This window comes from Zootoca vivipara, chromosome 11, assembly GCF_965207765.1.
Source record: "Zootoca vivipara chromosome 11, rZooViv2.hap1.1, whole genome shotgun sequence".
In the NCBI taxonomy this organism is placed as follows: Eukaryota; Metazoa; Chordata; class Lepidosauria; order Squamata; family Lacertidae; genus Zootoca; species Zootoca vivipara.
Genome location: NC_142594.1, coordinates 37,806,052 through 37,825,687, shown reverse-complemented (window position 1 = coordinate 37,825,687; position 19,636 = coordinate 37,806,052). Strand labels below are relative to the sequence as shown.

General features: G+C 43.8%; 1 protein-coding gene across 5 annotated transcripts in view; it reads left to right on the top strand.

Moving 5' to 3' along the window:
• ARHGAP21 (Rho GTPase activating protein 21) overlaps positions 1 to 19,636 on the top strand; it is a 107,139-nt gene that overhangs the window by 22,903 nt on the left and 64,600 nt on the right. Inside the window, exon 1 of one of the 5 annotated variants that reach the window (XM_088654010.1) lies at positions 3,353 to 3,512. The exons of the other annotated variants lie outside the window; for them this stretch is intronic. Coding sequence (XP_088510136.1) covers positions 3,429 to 3,512 — 84 coding nt within the window. The 5' untranslated portion in view covers positions 3,353 to 3,428. Of the gene's footprint in view, positions 1 to 3,352; positions 3,513 to 19,636 lie in introns of those variants that run through there. 5 annotated transcript variants of the gene reach the window in all.

Here is a 19,636-nt window from a genome sequence, read left to right as displayed (position 1 = left end):
ATATTCAATGTCCTGAGATTTTAAAAAAACAACACTGTTGTTCACTGGTCATTCACAAACACTTCTTTCTGTTTTTCCTTTTGGATGATATGGTTCATTTCTCCAGTTGCTTTGTGAGTTTCAGTTATTCAATGTGTTTTGTTTCTGGGTGGGTGAAGATAAGATGAAACCAGTACACTCTTCTAGCAATCCCTGACTTCATTACAGCATCCAGACGTCTTAAGTTTAAACGGAGTTGATCTGTTACACTGAGGATAGTGTTGCAGCCTGTGCTATAGATAACTGGTAGAGATACCGGTAGCTTGTGGTAACATTTGCATTTTGTTGGAGGCTGGCGTAGTTAGCACAGTAAACATTGCAAAAGTACTCAGCAGGAAGACATTTGCCAGAAGTGCAGAGGCGTAAATGTCTCAGTCAATGAGACAACAAGGCAGTTCTGATTTCCCACCAACTGTCTCTACAAAGTCCGCGTCCAAGATAATAGCATGACAAGCAACAATCAGACAATTCAGAAACAATCCTGGAAGTAGCGTACCCTTTACTTAGGAAGGTCTAAGCAGCTTGGCTTTCACTGGGTTTTTAAATTTTGGAACGCAGTCTCGTCATCATGTGAAAGTGTGACACGAAGACCACAAATAGTAGTTTTACACTGTCCAGTTTACCAAATTTGCTTTGCAAAGTGATTTTCAGTCTGCATCCTTTGAGCTCCAACTCATGTATGCCTATCTTAAAATTTTATACTACAGTACATGCCAATGTTGTTGTTATTTTACTTAAATATTGTGACGCAGTTGAAAACAATAAAAAAACCTTAACAAACAATAAGAGCAGCATAGCAGTAAAAATCACACCAGCCCAATAAAAAAGTCAACTCAACCATTCTAGAATGCCTGTAGTGCTGAAAAGACAAAAGACTTAGATACTGTACCAGGTGAACCTCATCAAAGAGAGCTTTCCAAAAGGAGGCCCTTGCTTAATCTGTCGCCTTCCTCACCTCAAGAGGGCAGGGGTACCTGAGGAATGACCTTAAATGCCTGGTCAGGCTTGCATGAGAGGAGGTAACGTGTGATTTAGTAATGTGTGAAGATCATTGGTACAGCGGTGCCAATAAGTGCAACAAAACAGCAAGATCTTACACTGCAGAGCTTTGGTGATAGCCTGGGGAGTGGGCTTCAATTTGCATCTTCAAAATGGTCCTCTTTGTTTCAGTGGAACCTTTATTGACAGTGCAAATTGTGGGGTTGGTGGCTCCCCTTGCAGTTTGGCCCTTAGTGCCAAGAATTCTCCAGAATCGTTATGATGGGGTGTGTTTGTGTGTGTCCAACTGCATATAGTACTCTTCTGAATATGGATCCAGCGGTGGTCTCTTCCCTAGCAGCTGGAGTCACACAGCGATCTAGCATGTGCCACATCCCTGGCAGACTCTGCAACTGGATTTTCACAATTAGCATGAGAGAGTGATGCATGTCTAAAAAGTATGTCACCAACATGAGCAGTTGGGAAAGCTCTGAGCTACTGTGTAAGTGGCCCATAATGGCACTTGTATCTGGTCACACAGATTGTTGCTTACGGTACTACGAAGTTCACAAGTGGTAGTGGCATTGGAAGACATTTGCCTGTTTCCCTCTCTATTCATTGGCAGGCAGTAATGTAAAAACTGTTTACTCTGCGTTTCTGTAGAAGAAAATTACCTAGAAAGAGTTTGGCAGGCATATAAGAGCATTTGCTCTCTTTTCCCCTCCCCTCTAGTTTCTGCAGTGTGACAGTGACCTTGGTATGAAATGACTGGTGTGCTGTTTCTGTGTGAGCATGGGTTTCTTGTTCCTAAAGGAAAAGGCAATTCTCTGTTCTTTGTGGTCAATAACAAATATGATTACAATGTTTGTAGGTAGGCCCACCCCACCCCAATTTGTCTGCCGGGAAATTGAGCTAAAGCCATTCCAAATTAATATTGGGTAGTATTTACCTGTAGTGTGCAGAAACCTTGGCTAGAGCTTGTTGCCCTCCACCAAGGCTGTGAGTCAGCAAAAAGGTGCTTTAAAAATATCTCTTAGGAGTTCTCTGTCCCCCTCCCCCCCCCCCGCAACGGCCAATAATTGTATACTGGCTTTAACAAAAGTGTCTATTATTTTAAAGGAATTAAACAGGACATATTCTCTTTTTAATTGGTTATTTTTTGTCGAATTGGATTTGTTCTGCGTACCATGTTAAAATTGTTTTTAAAACTTCATGGAAAGTGGAGGAGGAATTTCATTGTACATACGGCTGTCAGGTCCATATTGCTTCTATCCTAATTGTGGAAATGGTCCTTGGCACTAAGATAGGGTCCCCATTTGTGCTTTGGCATATTTCTTTCTGTGGCTTATGATGGTTTAACCATACACAGAACCAATACTATCGTTGCTGGAACTCATTATTGAGCCAAAATGCCATGAGTTGTATTTCCCAGGTCAGATGATCATATTTATTCCTAACTTTGTGGTCGTGAAGGGAAACCAGAATAGGCAGGCAACAAGTCCAGTGTTAGCTTTACGGTTCTCGGGCATTATTCATTACTAGATAACCAGAACTGTCTTTCCTATAAGATCCTTGAGGAAAATCACATGTTTTCAGTTTATGTAGTTTTGAAGGGGGGGGGGGAGGAATTGCACTGAAACACGATCCCAGTTGAACTACTCCCTTCCCTTTATTTAGTCTTTCTCTTGCCTCATTCACAATATCTTTCCCTTCTCACATTTTCTCTCTTGCAGTTTTCACTTTTATACTGTTGTTGACTGGGAAGAGTAACATTTTTTATTACCCTTCAAAAGGTTCATCTCTCCATCTGTACATGTCGTTTAACTGGAGGTTTTTGCATGGATATTTGCAGAACTACTGGGGATAATAATATTATTATTAATAATAATAATAATACTTAGCATTTACATAGTGCTTTCGACTGGAGTGTTTTGAGTCCTAATAGTTTGAGAATTCAGAATTTATGAAAGCAGTCTACAGTTGATTTAATTTAAAATATACATCATGATCTTAGGTGGTGTTTGTTTGAAATCGCCACACTTGAGTTGACTGGAATTTTATATCCAAGTTAAGTTTGCACGAAATTGCAGCTTTAACATTGCATTGAGTTCTCCTGTAATATCCTTAATTTGCAGCAAAGAACACAGGGAGTAGCAGGCTGCATAGAATACATGCTGTTGCAAATGATCCTAAAATATTCAGGGATTTCCCATTCTCCCTTTCCTACTTTGGCACCACCTACCTGCATTTTTAAGTGCACTCTGCAGTCAGCTGTCTTGCTGACTAGGCAGATGCGGGAGGGAGAGAAAGGTCCTCTTCCCTGAATCTCTTGACTGCATAGCTCACAGATCTAGTACTACACGGGCAAAAGCTGAGTCAGAGAAGAGATGCAGCCTATGCTATAGGCTTTCATGGCCCAGTTCAGGCTTTTAGACTGCATGATCAACCACAACTGGAGTTTGATATGTAACCTGTATTGCGCTTGGAGTGGTCAGGTTTGTCCATTATATTTAGTTGTTTATGAAGAGGGGGGAAATACTGTGCAATAGGCACAAACAAAACCCTTGTCCCTTGTTCCCCCTCCCCCCTCCCCCTTCCATCTCCTATGCTGTATAATATGCCATAATATTTAGTGAAGGACAATCAGCTGTGTCCTATGTAAAATGATTGCTTTACTGCTGTATTTAACTTTAGTTTAGCTACTGAATTGGTTACTGGGAACTGCTTTTTGCAAATGCTTGACAGGACAGATTGCAGTAAAGGATGCAGCAAAGTAAGAGGCAGTTCAGTTCAAGACAGGATTAGAGATGCTGAAGGAATAGACTGATTTAAAAGCAAGCATTTGCATTAGAACTATAGTTGTTACATAGGCGTCTTTCAGGGATATATATTAACATTATTCAGGGATATATATCAACATTATTATATACTGTATTCCTTTTTGTACAGGGAAAAGCTTTGATCATACAGATGTTTGGGTATAGGAGTTTGACATTGCTTAGAACGTAAATAACCTAAACATAAGCAAGGTAAACTTGTTTATGTGAGTTTCAGTTAGTAGCTGGAACTAGCACAATTTTGGTTTCAAGAAAACTGCAGTTTTCCCCCCTATTTTTAGGCTCTGAAATTCAGTATTGGGAAACTTGACTTTGCTTCTGCCTCAGAATAAAGGACAAATTACTGGAAGGAAGAACTCTGCATCATAAAGTGGGGAACAGGACCCTGAGAAAGGGCATGGAAGGGCTGAATGTCATGAAAGGAGGAGGGAGTGTTATGTGCTGGGGAATGGTGTGTGCGTGTGCGTGTGTGTGTGAGAGAGAGAGAGATGATGGGTGGGAACTGCAGTTATCTGTCCCATGTGAAGTAGTATGAGAGTAGGTGGAATCAGGTATTCCAGTGTGATCCTGGCAAGGTTGGCAGTGTGCCCTGAAGAGTGGCTTCCTTTATCCAAGCCAGGAACTGAATTATGTGCTTCTGGGGACTGGAGTACGGTATTACCAACTTTAGTGAAGATTTACTTCCTTATGCCAAAAGAAAAGTCCTTGAAGCATGTATTGTTTTCTGTTTGTTTCTTAAAAACTATCATCATCATCTGCCCCTCCCTCTCCAAACCCTTTCCAATTGTTCAGCAGTGGCGAGTAGGCAGGACTGATTCTTTAGCCGCCAACCCCATTTCCCCCTTGACTCAACTTCCAGGATAACCACTCTGCCCTTGGTTTTATACATCTTGGGTTAGCAATGTCGTACCCATGGGCACAGTGTCAGCCTTCAGGGCTTCCTGTGGTGTCCACAAAGCATCTGAGGTCCCCTCCCGACTACTCCTGCTATCATGAAGTAGAGAAGGTGGCTTTTCTTTTTCCTGCTCTTGAAAAATGGAAATGAAGTGGGAGGGGCTGCTCTCTCCCACTTCCTGTTTCAGTTTTTATGTGTTTTCAAGGCTCAGATTGGCATTTGAGCATCTGAACAGAACCTGGAGTGAGAGAGGGGGCAGAAGGGAAAGAAGGGGAAGGAAGGAGGGAAAACTGTGATAGAGGACAAAGTGGGGTGCAAGAGACAGGAGAGAGAAAGAGAATGGAGCCCAGGGAGAAGGTGTACAGGTTTGTGTACGCATGTGCATTAGTTGGATCCAGTAAAGCAGATCCTCCTGAAATGGCACAATCTTTTTACAGGATCCTTCCTATAGAACGCTTAAAAAACCTATAGAACAGGATCCTTCTACCCCATCTACCATCAGCTATTGGATCATATATCCATGTTGACTCCATTGATCTGGTTCAAGAACACGAATCTGAGACATGGATATTTATGGAGCCTCATAATTTTTAACAGGGATCCTTGCAAAAGGACCATCAAATCATAGGTCATCTCATGCAGAACTCGAATTTTGTGATTTGTAGCTGGCTTTGCTGGCACAAGGATCTGTATCATGGATCAATATTTCTTTGGCAATCATGGGATCTTCTTACTATGCAGTCTACCAATGTATACTTTAATATGACGGTGGGGCGGGGCTATGTAGAAGCATGCAAATTCGAAAGGATCAAATTTAGTTCAGCTGGATCTGACTTTTACACAGGACCTAAGTATGTGTGGGTGTACTTCCTTTCTGTCTGTGGGGTGGAAGGGGAGTGACCCTGGGGTGACTCTCAAAATTCCAGATGTACTTATGGGCTCAAAGAGGTTGGCAACCCCAGCTGCCGCTTTAGAAATAATGGAAAGGACTCTTCTTGCTCATGTTGATGGGGTGCTAAGCAAGCGGGCGTTCTTACTTCAGTGCGGCCACCACAACTTAAGCATCATTTTCATTGGCTGTGAGAGTCCCTTGAAGTTGGAGTGGGTGGGGGACAGAAGCTACTCAAGGCAGGCCCAACCAAGTCATCTCAGCCCCAGCTGCTTTGACAAGCTTCAGTGACAAGAGCTTCAGTAGCTTGACTTGTTTGTGCAAGGAACTATTCCTCTTTGCCCATGGCAAGTAATCAGAGTCATCAGAAGGACTTTAGAAGAGCTATGCTGAATCAGACCAAAAGTCTGCCTGGACCAGTACAGTGGTACCTCTACTTACGAATAAGTCTACTTACGAATGGAGCTCCGTCTGCCATCTTGGATGCTGTTCAGATAGGAGTTTTTTCTACTTACGAATTTTTAGATAGGGTTGCTTCGACTTACGAATTTTTTCTCCCAATGCATTCCTATGGGATTCGACTTACAATTTTTTTCGACTTACAAATGTGTGTTTGGAACAAATTAAATTCGTAAGTAGAGGTACCACTATATACTGTTTCCCACTGTGGCCAGCCAGAAGCTTCCAGGAAGCCTGAAGGAAACCATGAAGCCATGAAGGAAACAACTTTTCTCTGCTTGTTTTCTTTGCATCAAATGTTATGCAGAAGATACACTGCCTTTGAACACAGAGGTCCCATTTTAGCTTTCATGATGGCATCCAAGCACGAGCCGAGTGCTGCACTTCTCGTTTTTAAAACTAAGCATTTTTTTTGGGGGGGGGGTAACTAATATATTGGGACCCAGGTGGCGCTGTGGTTAAACCACTGAGCCTAGGGCTTGCTGATCAGAAGGTCGGCGGTTCGAATCCCTGTGACGGGGTGAGCTCCCGTTGCTTGGTCCCAGCTCCTGCCAACCTAGCAGTTCGAAAGCACGCCAAAATGCAAGTAGATAAATAGGAACCGCTACAGCGGGAAGGTAAACGGCGTTTCCATGTGCTGCTCTGGTTTGTCAGAAGCGGCTTTGTCATGCTGGCCCCATGACCTGGAAGCTATACGCCGGCTCCCTCGGCCAATAATGCGAGATGAGCACGCAACCCCAGAGTCGGTCACGACTGGACCTAATGGTCAGGGGTCCCCTTTACCTAACTAATATATTGGACTGGATCCAGACTTATGGTAGTTAGTTGAACTTGGTTTCCATTGAAATTAGGACTTGACATGTACCATTGATTCCACGGGTCCTAAGCTCAATTAACATAGAGGCTACAATTCTATATCAAGTCTACCCAGTGCTATTTTTCTAGAAATAGAGGTGCCGGAACTCACCATGAACACCTCCCTTGTTCTCTTATAATGGCAATGGCGCCCACTTGAGAGGTGTTGGAACTGAGTTCCAGGTGAAAAACAGCCTTGGGTATACAGTGGTACCTCGGGTTACGTACCTGATTCGTTCCGGGGTGTGGTTCATAACCCAAAAAGTACATAACCCGAACAACCGTGAAAGCGCACTTCTACACACGCGCGAACTGTGCAGAACGCTTCTGCGCATGCGCAGACCGCGCACACGGCAAAAAATACTTCCAGGTTTGCGTGGTACACAACCCGAAAATACGTAACCCAAAGCAAACGTAACCCGAGGTATGACTGTACCTACATTCCTGGGAATAACTTTCGGGTAGAGGATTTTACTGCCTGTCGGGATCCACAACATGTTTACTACGGTAGGCCATTACTAATGTTTTTCTAAGGTGGTATAAATTAGGTCACTTTGAGACTTGCAAATATTCACATCAAATAATTATCTGGCTGATAATGAAGTGTTGGTGGGGAGAGGTCCAATAGCTGAGTGTAAAAAAGGAAACTGCCTTTTAAAATTTAGAACAAAGCGCTGATTTTTCTTTCTTTCTGTGTTTTAAAGAGGACAGTTCAGCTAAGCTTTTAGACACTTGAGTTTTCTTAGACAACAGACTTCCTGTGATGAATGAAGGGGAACTTCATCTACAGTTCATGTCGTTGAGCCCGCCACAAAGTAGTGTATGTTCAAGCAGAAATGGAATGTGAGTGCTGAAAGGTCCAGTGCTGATCTTTGTATGTATGAAATGTTTAATCCTAGTTCAAATCAGCCATGGAAAATAGGGCCTCTAGGAATTTCAGGTGTGACAGTCTTCTGGGTCTCTCTGTTTACTTGAGTCTTCCTTCAATTCTCAGTCCTTTGGGTCACTTATGGAAAGCATTCACCTGCATAATAAATGCCCCACCAGGAGTGGGAGAGGCCAGCAATCCACACGCCCAAGAGGGAAGGGCGGAACTGGGTCATATGGGTGGATCTTGGCATGTATAAACTCTGGGGCTGTGGTTTATAATATGACTGGGCAAGTGACAGAGGTAAACACAAAAAAATCCAGTCATATAGGTGTGACTTCATAAAAGACTCAAATCGAGATTACCTTGCAGTCCAAGTCATCATACAGCATATTTTCTAAAGAGATTTCTGCACAATAATCTGGAGGTGATAAATCCTTCATGAAGTTAAAGAGCACTGTAATATAGGTGTTCCTGGTTTTTATTCCGTGTGTCTTTTGGGTTGCTGCTTCACTGTTTTTGTTCTATCCGTGGTTTTGTTCCTTACATTTTATATCCCGCGCCCTTCCTCTAAAGAAGTTCAGGATGGTGTAACTAGGGATTATTCCTGCAATTAACTTTGAAGAGGCCTAACTCAGAAGTAGGCTTAGAGATCATTAGTGGCCCAGAGTCACCTAGCGATCGTCAGTGGTGATAATGATTGATTTTAATTTAATATTAATTGAAAGTGAAGTTCACGGTTCTCTTTCCATCGTTTCACCTTCACTACAACCCTGCAAGGTTGGTAAGTGTGAGACGTACTAACGTAGTGTCCAATATCATCCATCGAGAGCTTCATGGCCTAGTGGGAAATTTGAATCTGGGCCCCCTCAGTCCCATTCTTACACTCTAGATAAAACACATTGCTGAACTCGGGTCTCTCTGTGGCCAGCTGAATTACGGCAGGAGAGCTTTCTCTTTTGACTTGGACCCAGTTCATACATTAACTGGGGCTGGCACCCTCCTTACCTGATGAAGTGAGCTAGCCCCTCCTCCCTTCCACCATTCAGATAACATCTTTTGTAAACCAGGTAATCCATTCAATCTAACTGCCCCTAATTTTGACAGAAAAGAATCACATGAACTGAATCCTATGACCAGCCTACTGGCGTTAGAAGTTGATAATAAATAAGTTGTGGAGTGAGGATGTTTTTAAACCTTCATGTAGAAATGGAAGGTCAAGGGCATATTTATGTTGAAGGCCATTGCTGTTCCTCCACCAAACTCCAGTTTTTATTGGAAGGAAATTTCAAAGTTGAAATACTATGATTTCTGTACTTTTTAACCCTCTGTTTCAGGGTGTGCCGTTTTGTATACATGGTTTACTCAGATTTTTAGTGCTGCATTTTAAATCACCAGTGTTTTATTTATAGTAATGAACATCTGGCTCATGGTCCCTGTATATTTTGTAGTAGTCATAGTGACAGAGGAACAGGACTTAGGACCTTGGAATGTGAAATACATCTGTGCTCCAATACCATCTTATTTCTTGGCCTTAGTAGGCACTTGTCTCAGACTTTGAAACTTTAGCAGCAGTAAGAGCTAGAAACCAGATCTTCAAAGAATCGTTGGGTTGTGTGTGTGTTTTGGGTGGTATCCTTCCACGATTCTACATGCATTCTGTAAGTCATTCATATTTGCTTGATGCTGGCTAAAGGTCTGGGGTAAGCGCTTGATTGCTGCTGAGGCCAACACACTGCTGCCTATCCTGCCTGGTTGCCTGCCACTTCTGCTTCCTGTAGCACTTCAGCTGCCAGGCAAACACCCACCCCCCAACACGGATGTCTGGTGGCACCAACACTGTTGGGATGGAAGCTGAGTGGTCCCAGGTGGCTCCACCTGATAGAATACCTGGTCCACTGTGGGCCAGCCTGTGTGTTAAGATCAGCCAGGGAGGCTGTCTTGGTGGTGGTGACTTTCACTGTGGTGGACTGGCAGCAAGGGCTTTCTTAGTGGTGGCACCCTAGCTTTGGAACTTCCTGCCCTCAGATACAATTGGTGCCAATGCTTATGAATTTCTAGCTCAAGTTAAACACCTTGAGCTTTTTTTAAGGGGGAATGTTTGCGCGGGGATAGTGGTGGCAGGGTGTTGGACCCACATGAGAAAAGAAGGTGAGCATGCAGGATCAGGCCAATGACCCACTTATTCCAGCATCCAGTTCTCACAGTGACCAGCCAGTTCCCCCTCAATTTTTTCCCTGGGCCTTCACATTTCTAATGAGCAAAAATACAACCAAAGTTAAGCACTTTAAAGTCCCGGTGATTGTGAAGCATTGTTAGTTTGCTTTGAACTGTCCTATGTCGTTACTTAGAAATAAGTGTGTTGGGCTTCTAGATCACCTAGTTCCCTAGAATTGCAGTAAACCGACATTGCTCAGTGTCTGTTTGTTTCTGTGTTTGTGTGAGCACACACACAAACATAATTTAAAAGGCTTTTAAGATACTAGATTTTACTTGTGGTATGTGGAGATGCGACAGTGTGGCCCCGTGGACAGTATTTGGACTTTTCTTCCAAAGCCTGATAATTTTCATGAAATCTCTGAATGACTTTTAGCAACTTCCATTCTCTGAGCCACATTTCCATATCTGTGTAAAAATAAATAAATCCATATTGTACTTTGCAAATGTGGGAATATGGAACATAAATTATGTGCAACATAATTCACGCACTGAAATTGTTCTTAAGTTTTATTGATTGTTTTATGTGTTACGAACAACTCAGTTACGATTTAAGAACAGCTCAGCTACAATATCACTGCAACATTGTTGTATATACAGTGGTACCTCGGGTTAAGAACTTAATTCGTTCTGGAGGTCCGTTCTTAACCCGAAACTGTTCTTAACCTGCATTACCACTTTAGCTAATGGGGCCTCCCACTGCAGCCGCGCCGCTACCGCACAATTTCTGTTCTTATCCTGAAGCAAAGTTCTTAACCCGAGGTACTATTTCTGGGTTAGTGGAGTCTGTAACCTGAAGCGTCTGTAACCTGTGCTGGTCCAAGGGTAATCCGAGAGGTGAGGTCCAGGGCCTGTCTGAAGTCTAAGGAATCAATAAGGGGTCAGTCCGATGAAGCCAAGGCAGGGTGCAGGGCAGGAAACTAGGCGAGGTCAGGAGCAGGAACACAGGTGGGATCTGGCAAGCAGCAATGTTACTCCCGCAACCTGGGGCAAGGTCTGACCGCCTTTTATCTCTGACAAGGTAATGGCCGGTCCCGATCCCCCAATGACTCACCTGAAGGTGAGCACTCCTCCTGCGAGTACTCAGGTCTCTCCTCCTCTCAGACCTGAGTCTCTGCAGCTTGGGAGATGCCGGAGGGTTACTGGACCCAGGAGCCTCCTCAGCCTCTCCTGAGCCAGCCGGTAGTGGGTCAGCTGTCAGCAATGAGGTATTCTCAGCACCTGGAGCCAGGACAGGCTCAGGCCCCTGATTCGGCCCAGCTGGTGCTTGTTGCAGGGAACCTTAGCAGACTGAGGCTCTTCAGGAACAGGCCCCAGACTAGGTTCAGCCGATGTCCCAGGCAGAGGATCCGGTACGGACTGAGCCTCCTCCAGTTCCGAGTCCGAGCCTGAATCCCAGGCCATCACATAACCCAAGGTACCACTGCACTGTCTTCAAAAATGTAAAATGTGCATGATAAATATTTCTTTTTTTATTATTTAGTGGGTTTTTTCTGAAACATTCTATCCATAGCTGCCAAGTTTTCCCTTTTCTCGCGAGGAAGCCTATTCAGCATAATGGAAAATCCCTTAAAATAAGGGATAACTTGGCAGCTATGATTCTATCATATCTACATATTTTCTGGTTCTGGTTGGCAATTCAGCAAGGCCTGCAGCCCAATTCACTGTTAGAGAATTAGGTGGGAGTCATCCTGTTAAGAGCAAGCACTATTGCTAGCTTAAGAAGCTGGTAGCTGATATTGTTTTTAAGGTTTTTTTTGGGGGGGGAAGACAATGCCACTTGCTTTATAATCTGTTTGTCTTACGCTGCTGACAAGCACAAACAGTAGGGTGGTTGGAATGTGGCCAAAAGTGCTCACATTCTAGAGTAAATTATTGATCTCATCCATCTGGCAAGTATTGTCATCTTCTTTTAACAATCAATATATTTATTAGGATTTCCATTAGACAGGTATTAAACTGACCCCTCTCCCCCTCTTTGTTTTTAAGGCTTCTTTCCACTAGTGGAGAGTCTTCAATATGCATAATTATGCAGATTAGCATATTCAAACGATATGCTGGAGGACATTGCAGCTGCCTTTAAAACCTGAAGATGCAAGTTTCATACCACCAGTATAGATCTTCTGTTGTCCTCTGTCACTTTTTCCTTCTGTACTTCTTTAGAAGTGCTTTTTCATTGTTGCTCCTCAGTTTGTAAACCTAGTTCACTTTTTTTTTTGCACTGTGCATGTGGTAACCATGAAAACAAACTAGCCTCCAGTCAAAAACGCTTCTTTGTCATTACTCTTAACACTCAACCTTATGTATTATTTTCCATCTTGGATGTCCAGATAGTTTTCATTCTGAAGTTTTTTCCAGGCCAGGTCTCCTCTGGCTGCTTATCCTTTCCATGGCCAAATCGACCACTTTCTAGATATTTCCATGACCCTTTTAATAAGCTGACTCAAGTTTTTAATGCCCAGCTTTACCACACCAGCGCAATAGTTTTACTTGTTTAAACAGCCATCACATCATGAACTCGATACCATGTATAGTCAGAGGTACCCCCCACCGAGCTATGTTTACAGTCGCTAAGCCTCCCAGTTTACCCATACAGTATTTCACCACTGCAAAATGGCTGCACCCCCTTTTTTGGACCCCAAAGCATTGGTACCAGAGCATTCCCTGCATAATAGTCGCAGGGGTAATTCTGAGGTGAGCTGGGGGTCGGCAGGGGGGGGGGGGGCTCCTGAGGCGGCAAGGGCCAGAGTCTGGCCCCTCGTTGGCTTAGTCCTGAGCCGAGGTAGCTGGCGAGGCAAGGTGAAACGAAGCCAGGCCCAGGCCATTGCTGCTATTGCTGCTGCCTTGGGTTGCACAGAGTCAAGAAACAAGGAAGCAGCTTGGCTGCGGCGCAGTTTGCCTTCGCCATGAGGCAAAACCAGACCCAGGTTGCTGCTGCTGCTGCTGCTGCTGCCACTCACCTGAGGCTCCCTGAGGAGCCTAGAAGGAGAATCGGTGGGCAAGCGACCACCCCGTCTGCAACCCTTTCCTCCACCTCTGTCCCGTAATTCACCGCGTAGTGGTCGCACCTCCCTTTTCGGAAAGGAAAAATCGGCATGAAAAATGCGACCATTGCGCAGTGAAATAAGGTAAGCGTGCATTACGCTGGATAAAGTAATTTTGTTGAGTAATTCTGAACTTGTATCTGTAATTTGAGTATTTCCTTTTCTAGTGTGTACATGTAGGTTAACATTATTTGGACAGACGGCCAAGTTTGGTGTCATGAAGGGCACCACTGTGTCTTAAAAGAAGTTTGTTTTTTTAAACAGCCACTCACAAGCCTCCACATGGAGGTGTTATTAGGTGTTGACATTCACCCAGGTCCATGCTCAGGACCTGAATGTAGGATTCTACACATAAGCCTGCTTTGGAACTATGTCAGTCTTCATATGATGCTTCCATGAGTTAGCACTGTCACTGTGTGATTTTACAAGTCTCTGTGTGAACACAGAACATTACTGTATGTCAGAAACAGGCCAGAGTCTGCCAATTTGGGACTGTACAAATTTGAAAGAAATTGTGAGTGGGCAAAAGTGGACTAAGTGAGATGTTGTTGTTGTTGTTGTTGTTGTTGTTGTTGTTGTTGTTGTTTGTTGTTGTCAGCAACAGACCTGCCACCTTTTTCATTTCAGGGTGGTTTATTATGGGGCTAGATAGGCAAAGAGAGTTTCATTTCCAGCTAACATTTTAGTGTTAGGCAAGGAGGCAGAGGCCCTGTGCCTCCTTTAGAGCTGTCACCTGCTATTAAATTGGGGTGGGGTGGGGATAAGTCCCTCTGGGGGGCAGCTCCTCACTTCGCTCCAATTGTCAAAGGTGGGAAGCACAGGCGTTTCCTGTTACAGAACTTGAGAGCTTCATAACTGTTTTGAGATGTCGGTGGCTCAACATCTGAGATGAAAGTAGCTCAACATTACATGCCAGATGTGTTAGGAGCCTTTGAATGTCCGGATTGTGGGTGACTTATGCCCTGATTCTGAGTGCTCGTCTCATTTAAAACAGATAACATTGAATGATTGCAGTGCAGTCTTACATGGGACTCCCCTTTGAAGTCACCAGTTCAGAAGCTTCTTCAATTGGTCCAGAATGTGACTGCCAGAATGCTTATTGGATCTGGTAGACATAGCTGCCAAGTTATCCCTTTTTTACAGGGATTTTCCCTTATGCTGAATAGGCTTCCTCGCGAGAAAAGCGAAAACTTGGCAGCTATGCTGGTAGAGCGCAGCACATAACTGATACTAAATCATCTGCATCGGTTCCCAGCTTGTGTTTGTACACGTATACCCTGCTCTGTATACAAAGAGCAGTATTGTGTCCATTGTTGTACTGTAAAGTATTTCATTTCTAGTAGCAGGGATTCTTTTACATACAGTATTTAAATTAGTCTTCCATTTCAGTTAGTTTTCACTCTGTATTTTTTGTTTTAACCTGCAAATATACACCTTGCACCTTATTAAAAGAAAAGATAAACTGAGAAAGGATAATTTTTTATAGTTGCCAATGCAGGAACTATTTAACTCTTTAATATTGCAATATAGCACATTGGAATTAGCTTTAATTGCATTTTATTGTCTCTGGCGAACAGGAGTCGTACTCCATTGCTTCAACCTAAAGGCCTTTATTTCACTTTCTAATAAGGATTTCTTAAGAGAGCTTTTCCTTTGAATGTGCTAGACTCCCCCCTCCAAGCTTTGACAGCATTAAAGGGTCTGCCAGCAGAGTGACAGATGCTCAGATCTAAAGGGTCTTCTACTGGACTTGGCACTTTTGAGGTTGCAATGAATGGCGGTCAGGAGGGCTTATGGCTGCTTGCTAAAGTGGCATGTAGCTGAACTGAATTGCCTGCAAAAAAAAAGTGGGCCTCCAGATATTAAAAAAAACCAAATACTATTTCCAGGAAGGTACCGTATTGGCCTGAATATAAGTCTCACTTTCCCCCCAAATTCCGACCATGAAATGTGCAGCTTATATTTGCGACCTTATGGTATGCAGCCAGGAGCATGGGGCAAACAGCACCAGGAGTGTGGCAAAGCGCCACCCGCCCCGTGCATAGTCCCTCGTCCTCTCCCCCAAGGCCAGGAAAGGAGAGAGCGAGGAAGGCTCCCCCCGCCCACTATGCAGCCAGGAGCAGCGAGGAATGGAGTGGCTTATATTTGGGTACATATTTTTCTTTTTTTATTCCCCCCCCCCATCCATTTTAAAGGTGTGGCTTCTATTCAGGTGCGGCTTATATTTGGGCCAATATGGTATTTAAGGGATAGCGGTGCCCTATAAAAATGATTGTTCTTTCTAGTGCAATGTATCTATGGTAATATCTTCAAGCAGAAACAACGGCAATTTCTGCTTTAAAACATTTTTTCCCTAGGATTTGGGGTCCATAACAATATTACAGATGCATAACTTCATGTTCCAAATAATGAGGATGTAAAACAAGCATCCCCAAACTGTGGCCATCCAGATGTTTTGGCCTACAACTCCCATTATCCCTAGCTAAGAGAACCAGTGGTCAGGAATGATGGGAATTGTAGTCCAAAACATCTGGAGGGGCCGAAGTTTGGGGGTGCCTGTCCTACATCCTGATGTAAAATAATAGAATAGATAGTTGAACTTATGGGGAAAAGGAGGGAATGAGGGGGGGGAAATGCTTCTATGAATATCACAAAGGGAGCAGGGACAAGATCAGGCATCCCCAAACTGTGGCCCTCCAGATGTTTTGGCCTACAACTCCCATGATCCCTAGCTAACAGGACCAGTGGTCGGGGAAGATGGGAACTGTAGTCCAAAACATCTGGAGGGCTGAAGTTTGGGGGTGCCTGGAGAAGATCAACACATTGCTGCTTCACGTTTTTCAGAATGAGGTCCCTGGAAAGGCGGGAAACTGTCATTTCCTTTGTTATAACGGGACATAACTTACAGTAGCAGAGCACTTCATGATGTAAGCCTCCATTCCATGTGTTAACCATGTGCAAGGGATAAGGTAACGGGCAGAATGACTGTGTCCCCCCCCCCTTTGTGCAGCTTTCCAATGCTGCCCCGACAGCTGTGCATTGTGGATGGTTGTCTAAAGCAATACAGTGGTACCTCTGTTTGTGGATGGGATGTGTTCCAGAGCTCCGGTCGGATCCCGAGGTTTCCGCAACGAGGGACTGCTTTTGCGCATGTGCACGCTGCGGAACAACGCTTCTGCGCATGCGCACGGGGGGGGGCACTTCCGGGTTTGCTGCTATTGCAACCCGAAGTTTACGTTACCCAAGAGTAATGTAAGCCGAGGTGCTACTGTACATGTGTGGACTTCCATGCAATCTGGAAGCCTGGTTGCATACGGTTCCAATATCCCTTAGAGTTCTACATGCGTAGATTTTCCTTCAGACTTGCACTCCCAAGCAAATGTTATGTGCTGGTAGAGCGCAGCACATAACTGATACTAAATCATCTGCATCGGTTCCCAGCTTGTGTTTGTACACGTATACCCTGCTCTGTATACAAAGAGCAGTATTGTGTCCATTGTTGTACTGTAAAGTATTTCATTTCTAGTAGCAGGGATTCTTTTACATACAGTATTTAAATTAGTCTTCCATTTCAGTTAGTTTTCACTCTGTATTTTTTGTTTTAACCTGCAAATATACACCTTGCACCTTATTAAAAGAAAAGATAAACTGAGAAAGGATAATTTTTTATAGTTGCCAATGCAGGAACTATTTAACTCTTTAATATTGCAATATAGCACATTGGAATTAGCTTTAATTGCATTTTATTGTCTCTGGCGAACAGGAGTCGTACTCCATTGCTTCAACCTAAAGGCCTTTATTTCACTTTCTAATAAGGATTTCTTAAGAGAGCTTTTCCTTTGAATGTGCTAGACTCCCCCCCTCCAAGCTTTGACAGCATTAAAGGGTCTGCCAGCAGAGTGACAGATGCTCAGATCTAAAGGGTCTTCTACTGGACTTGGCACTTTTGAGGTTGCAATGAATGGCGGTCAGGAGGGCTTATGGCTGCTTGCTAAAGTGGCATGTAGCTGAACTGAATTGCCTGCAAAAAAAAAGTGGGCCTCCAGATATTAAAAAAAACCAAATACTATTTCCAGGAAGGTACCGTATTGGCCTGAATATAAGTCTCACTTTCCCCCCAAATTCCGACCATGAAATGTGCAGCTTATATTTGCGACCTTATGGTATGCAGCCAGGAGCATGGGGCAAACAGCACCAGGAGTGTGGCAAAGCGCCACCCGCCCCGTGCATAGTCCCTCGTCCTCTCCCCCAAGGCCAGGAAAGGAGAGAGCGAGGAAGGCTCCCCCCGCCCACTATGCAGCCAGGAGCAGCGAGGAATGGAGTGGCTTATATTTGGGTACATATTTTTCTTTTTTTATTCCCCCCCCCATCCATTTTAAAGGTGTGGCTTCTATTCAGGTGCGGCTTATATTTGGGCCAATATGGTATTTAAGGGATAGCGGTGCCCTATAAAAATGATTGTTCTTTCTAGTGCAATGTATCTATGGTAATATCTTCAAGCAGAAACAACGGCAATTTCTGCTTTAAAACATTTTTTCCCTAGGATTTGGGGTCCATAACAATATTACAGATGCATAACTTCATGTTCCAAATAATGAGGATGTAAAACAAGCATCCCCAAACTGTGGCCATCCAGATGTTTTGGCCTACAACTCCCATTATCCCTAGCTAAGAGAACCAGTGGTCAGGAATGATGGGAATTGTAGTCCAAAACATCTGGAGGGCCGAAGTTTGGGGGTGCCTGTCCTACATCCTGATGTAAAATAATAGAATAGATAGTTGAACTTATGGGGAAAAGGAGGGAATGAGGGGGGGAAATGCTTCTATGAATATCACAAAGGGAGCAGGGACAAGATCAGGCATCCCCAAACTGTGGCCCTCCAGATGTTTTGGCCTACAACTCCCATGATCCCTAGCTAACAGGACCAGTGGTCGGGGAAGATGGGAACTGTAGTCCAAAACATCTGGAGGGCTGAAGTTTGGGGGTGCCTGGAGAAGATCAACACATTGCTGCTTCACGTTTTTCAGAATGAGGTCCCTGGAAAGGCGGGAAACTGTCATTTCCTTTGTTATAACAGGACATAACTTACAGTAGCAGAGCACTTCATGATGTAAGCCTCCATTCCATGTGTTAACCATGTGCAAGGGATAAGGTAACGGGCAGAATGACTGTGTCCCCCCCCCTTTGTGCAGCTTTCCAATGCTGCCCCGACAGCTGTGCATTGTGGATGGTTGTCTAAAGCAATACAGTGGTACCTCTGTTTGTGGATGGGATGTGTTCCAGAGCTCCGGTCGGATCCCGAGGTTTCCGCAACGAGGGACTGCTTTTGCGCATGTGCACGCTGCGGAACAACGCTTCTGCGCATGCGCACGGGGGGGGGGACACTTCCGGGTTTGCTGCTATTGCAACCCGAAGTTTACGTTACCCAAGAGTAATGTAAGCCGAGGTGCTACTGTACATGTGTGGACTTCCATGCAATCTGGAAGCCTGGTTGCATACGGTTCCAATATCCCTTAGAGTTCTACATGCGTAGATTTTCCTTCAGACTTGCACTCCCAAGCAAATGTTGAGGGTTGGGGCTAGTATCACAGACCACTTCTGGGGCTGTGGCACTAATGGATTGATGGACAGGTATGTGTGCATCACGTGAAAGGGGTTAATATTGCTAATATCACACCAAATCAGAATTATAAATTTAATTATTATTATTTTGCATTATTATGTACGTGCTCGGATGCAGTCAAATGTCTCTGGTGGTATCTGGCTCCGTGTACAGTATTTACCACGCGGAATATGTCAGGATTATTTTTAACAGTGCCTATCAGCTTATGTTTATGAATGTATTCAACAAAGCATGCCACAGTAATGCCATTCAGAGGTTGCATGCAGAGGTTGTGTTCAGAGGTTGCATGCATGTCAAGCAGAATTTATTTATAGTGGGAGTACCATGTGGTTGTAAATAACTCTTAAGATCTCAACAATTGTTATTGACAGTATATGTCTATAATGGTCACCACTGGAGTCTGTATACAACCCATTAACTCAGAGGTTTATTCACCTGTCAAGTAATATTCCAAAGCTACAAATGCATGTTTAAATATGTGTGCTCAATACTTTATTTATACTGTACACTGCTTGATTGTCAGAAACCTCAAAGTGGCTTACGAAGGATAAAACAGTAAAATCAAGAAAAGTTCACAACCATAGTTCTGAAACATTCAAAAATTAAAATACAAATCAGGTTAAAATTGCCTAAACTTTCCAAGCAACTGGGTGGGTTTGTCTAAACAAGAATGCTTTTAGCTAAGGCACATGCTTGATTTCAATAGGCAGGGAGTTCCAAAGTGCCACACTAAATGACTGAGTTCTTACAAATGTAGAACGGGTATGATGTGGCATGTACTACTTCTTAAAATCATGTTGGTTTGGCTTTTCGAAAGCATCCCTCATACTGTTGTGCAATATAAAAAAATTCCTTCAGTAGCACCTTAAAGACCAACTAAGTTTATATTTTGGTATGAGCTTTCGTGTGCATGCACACTTCTTCAGATACA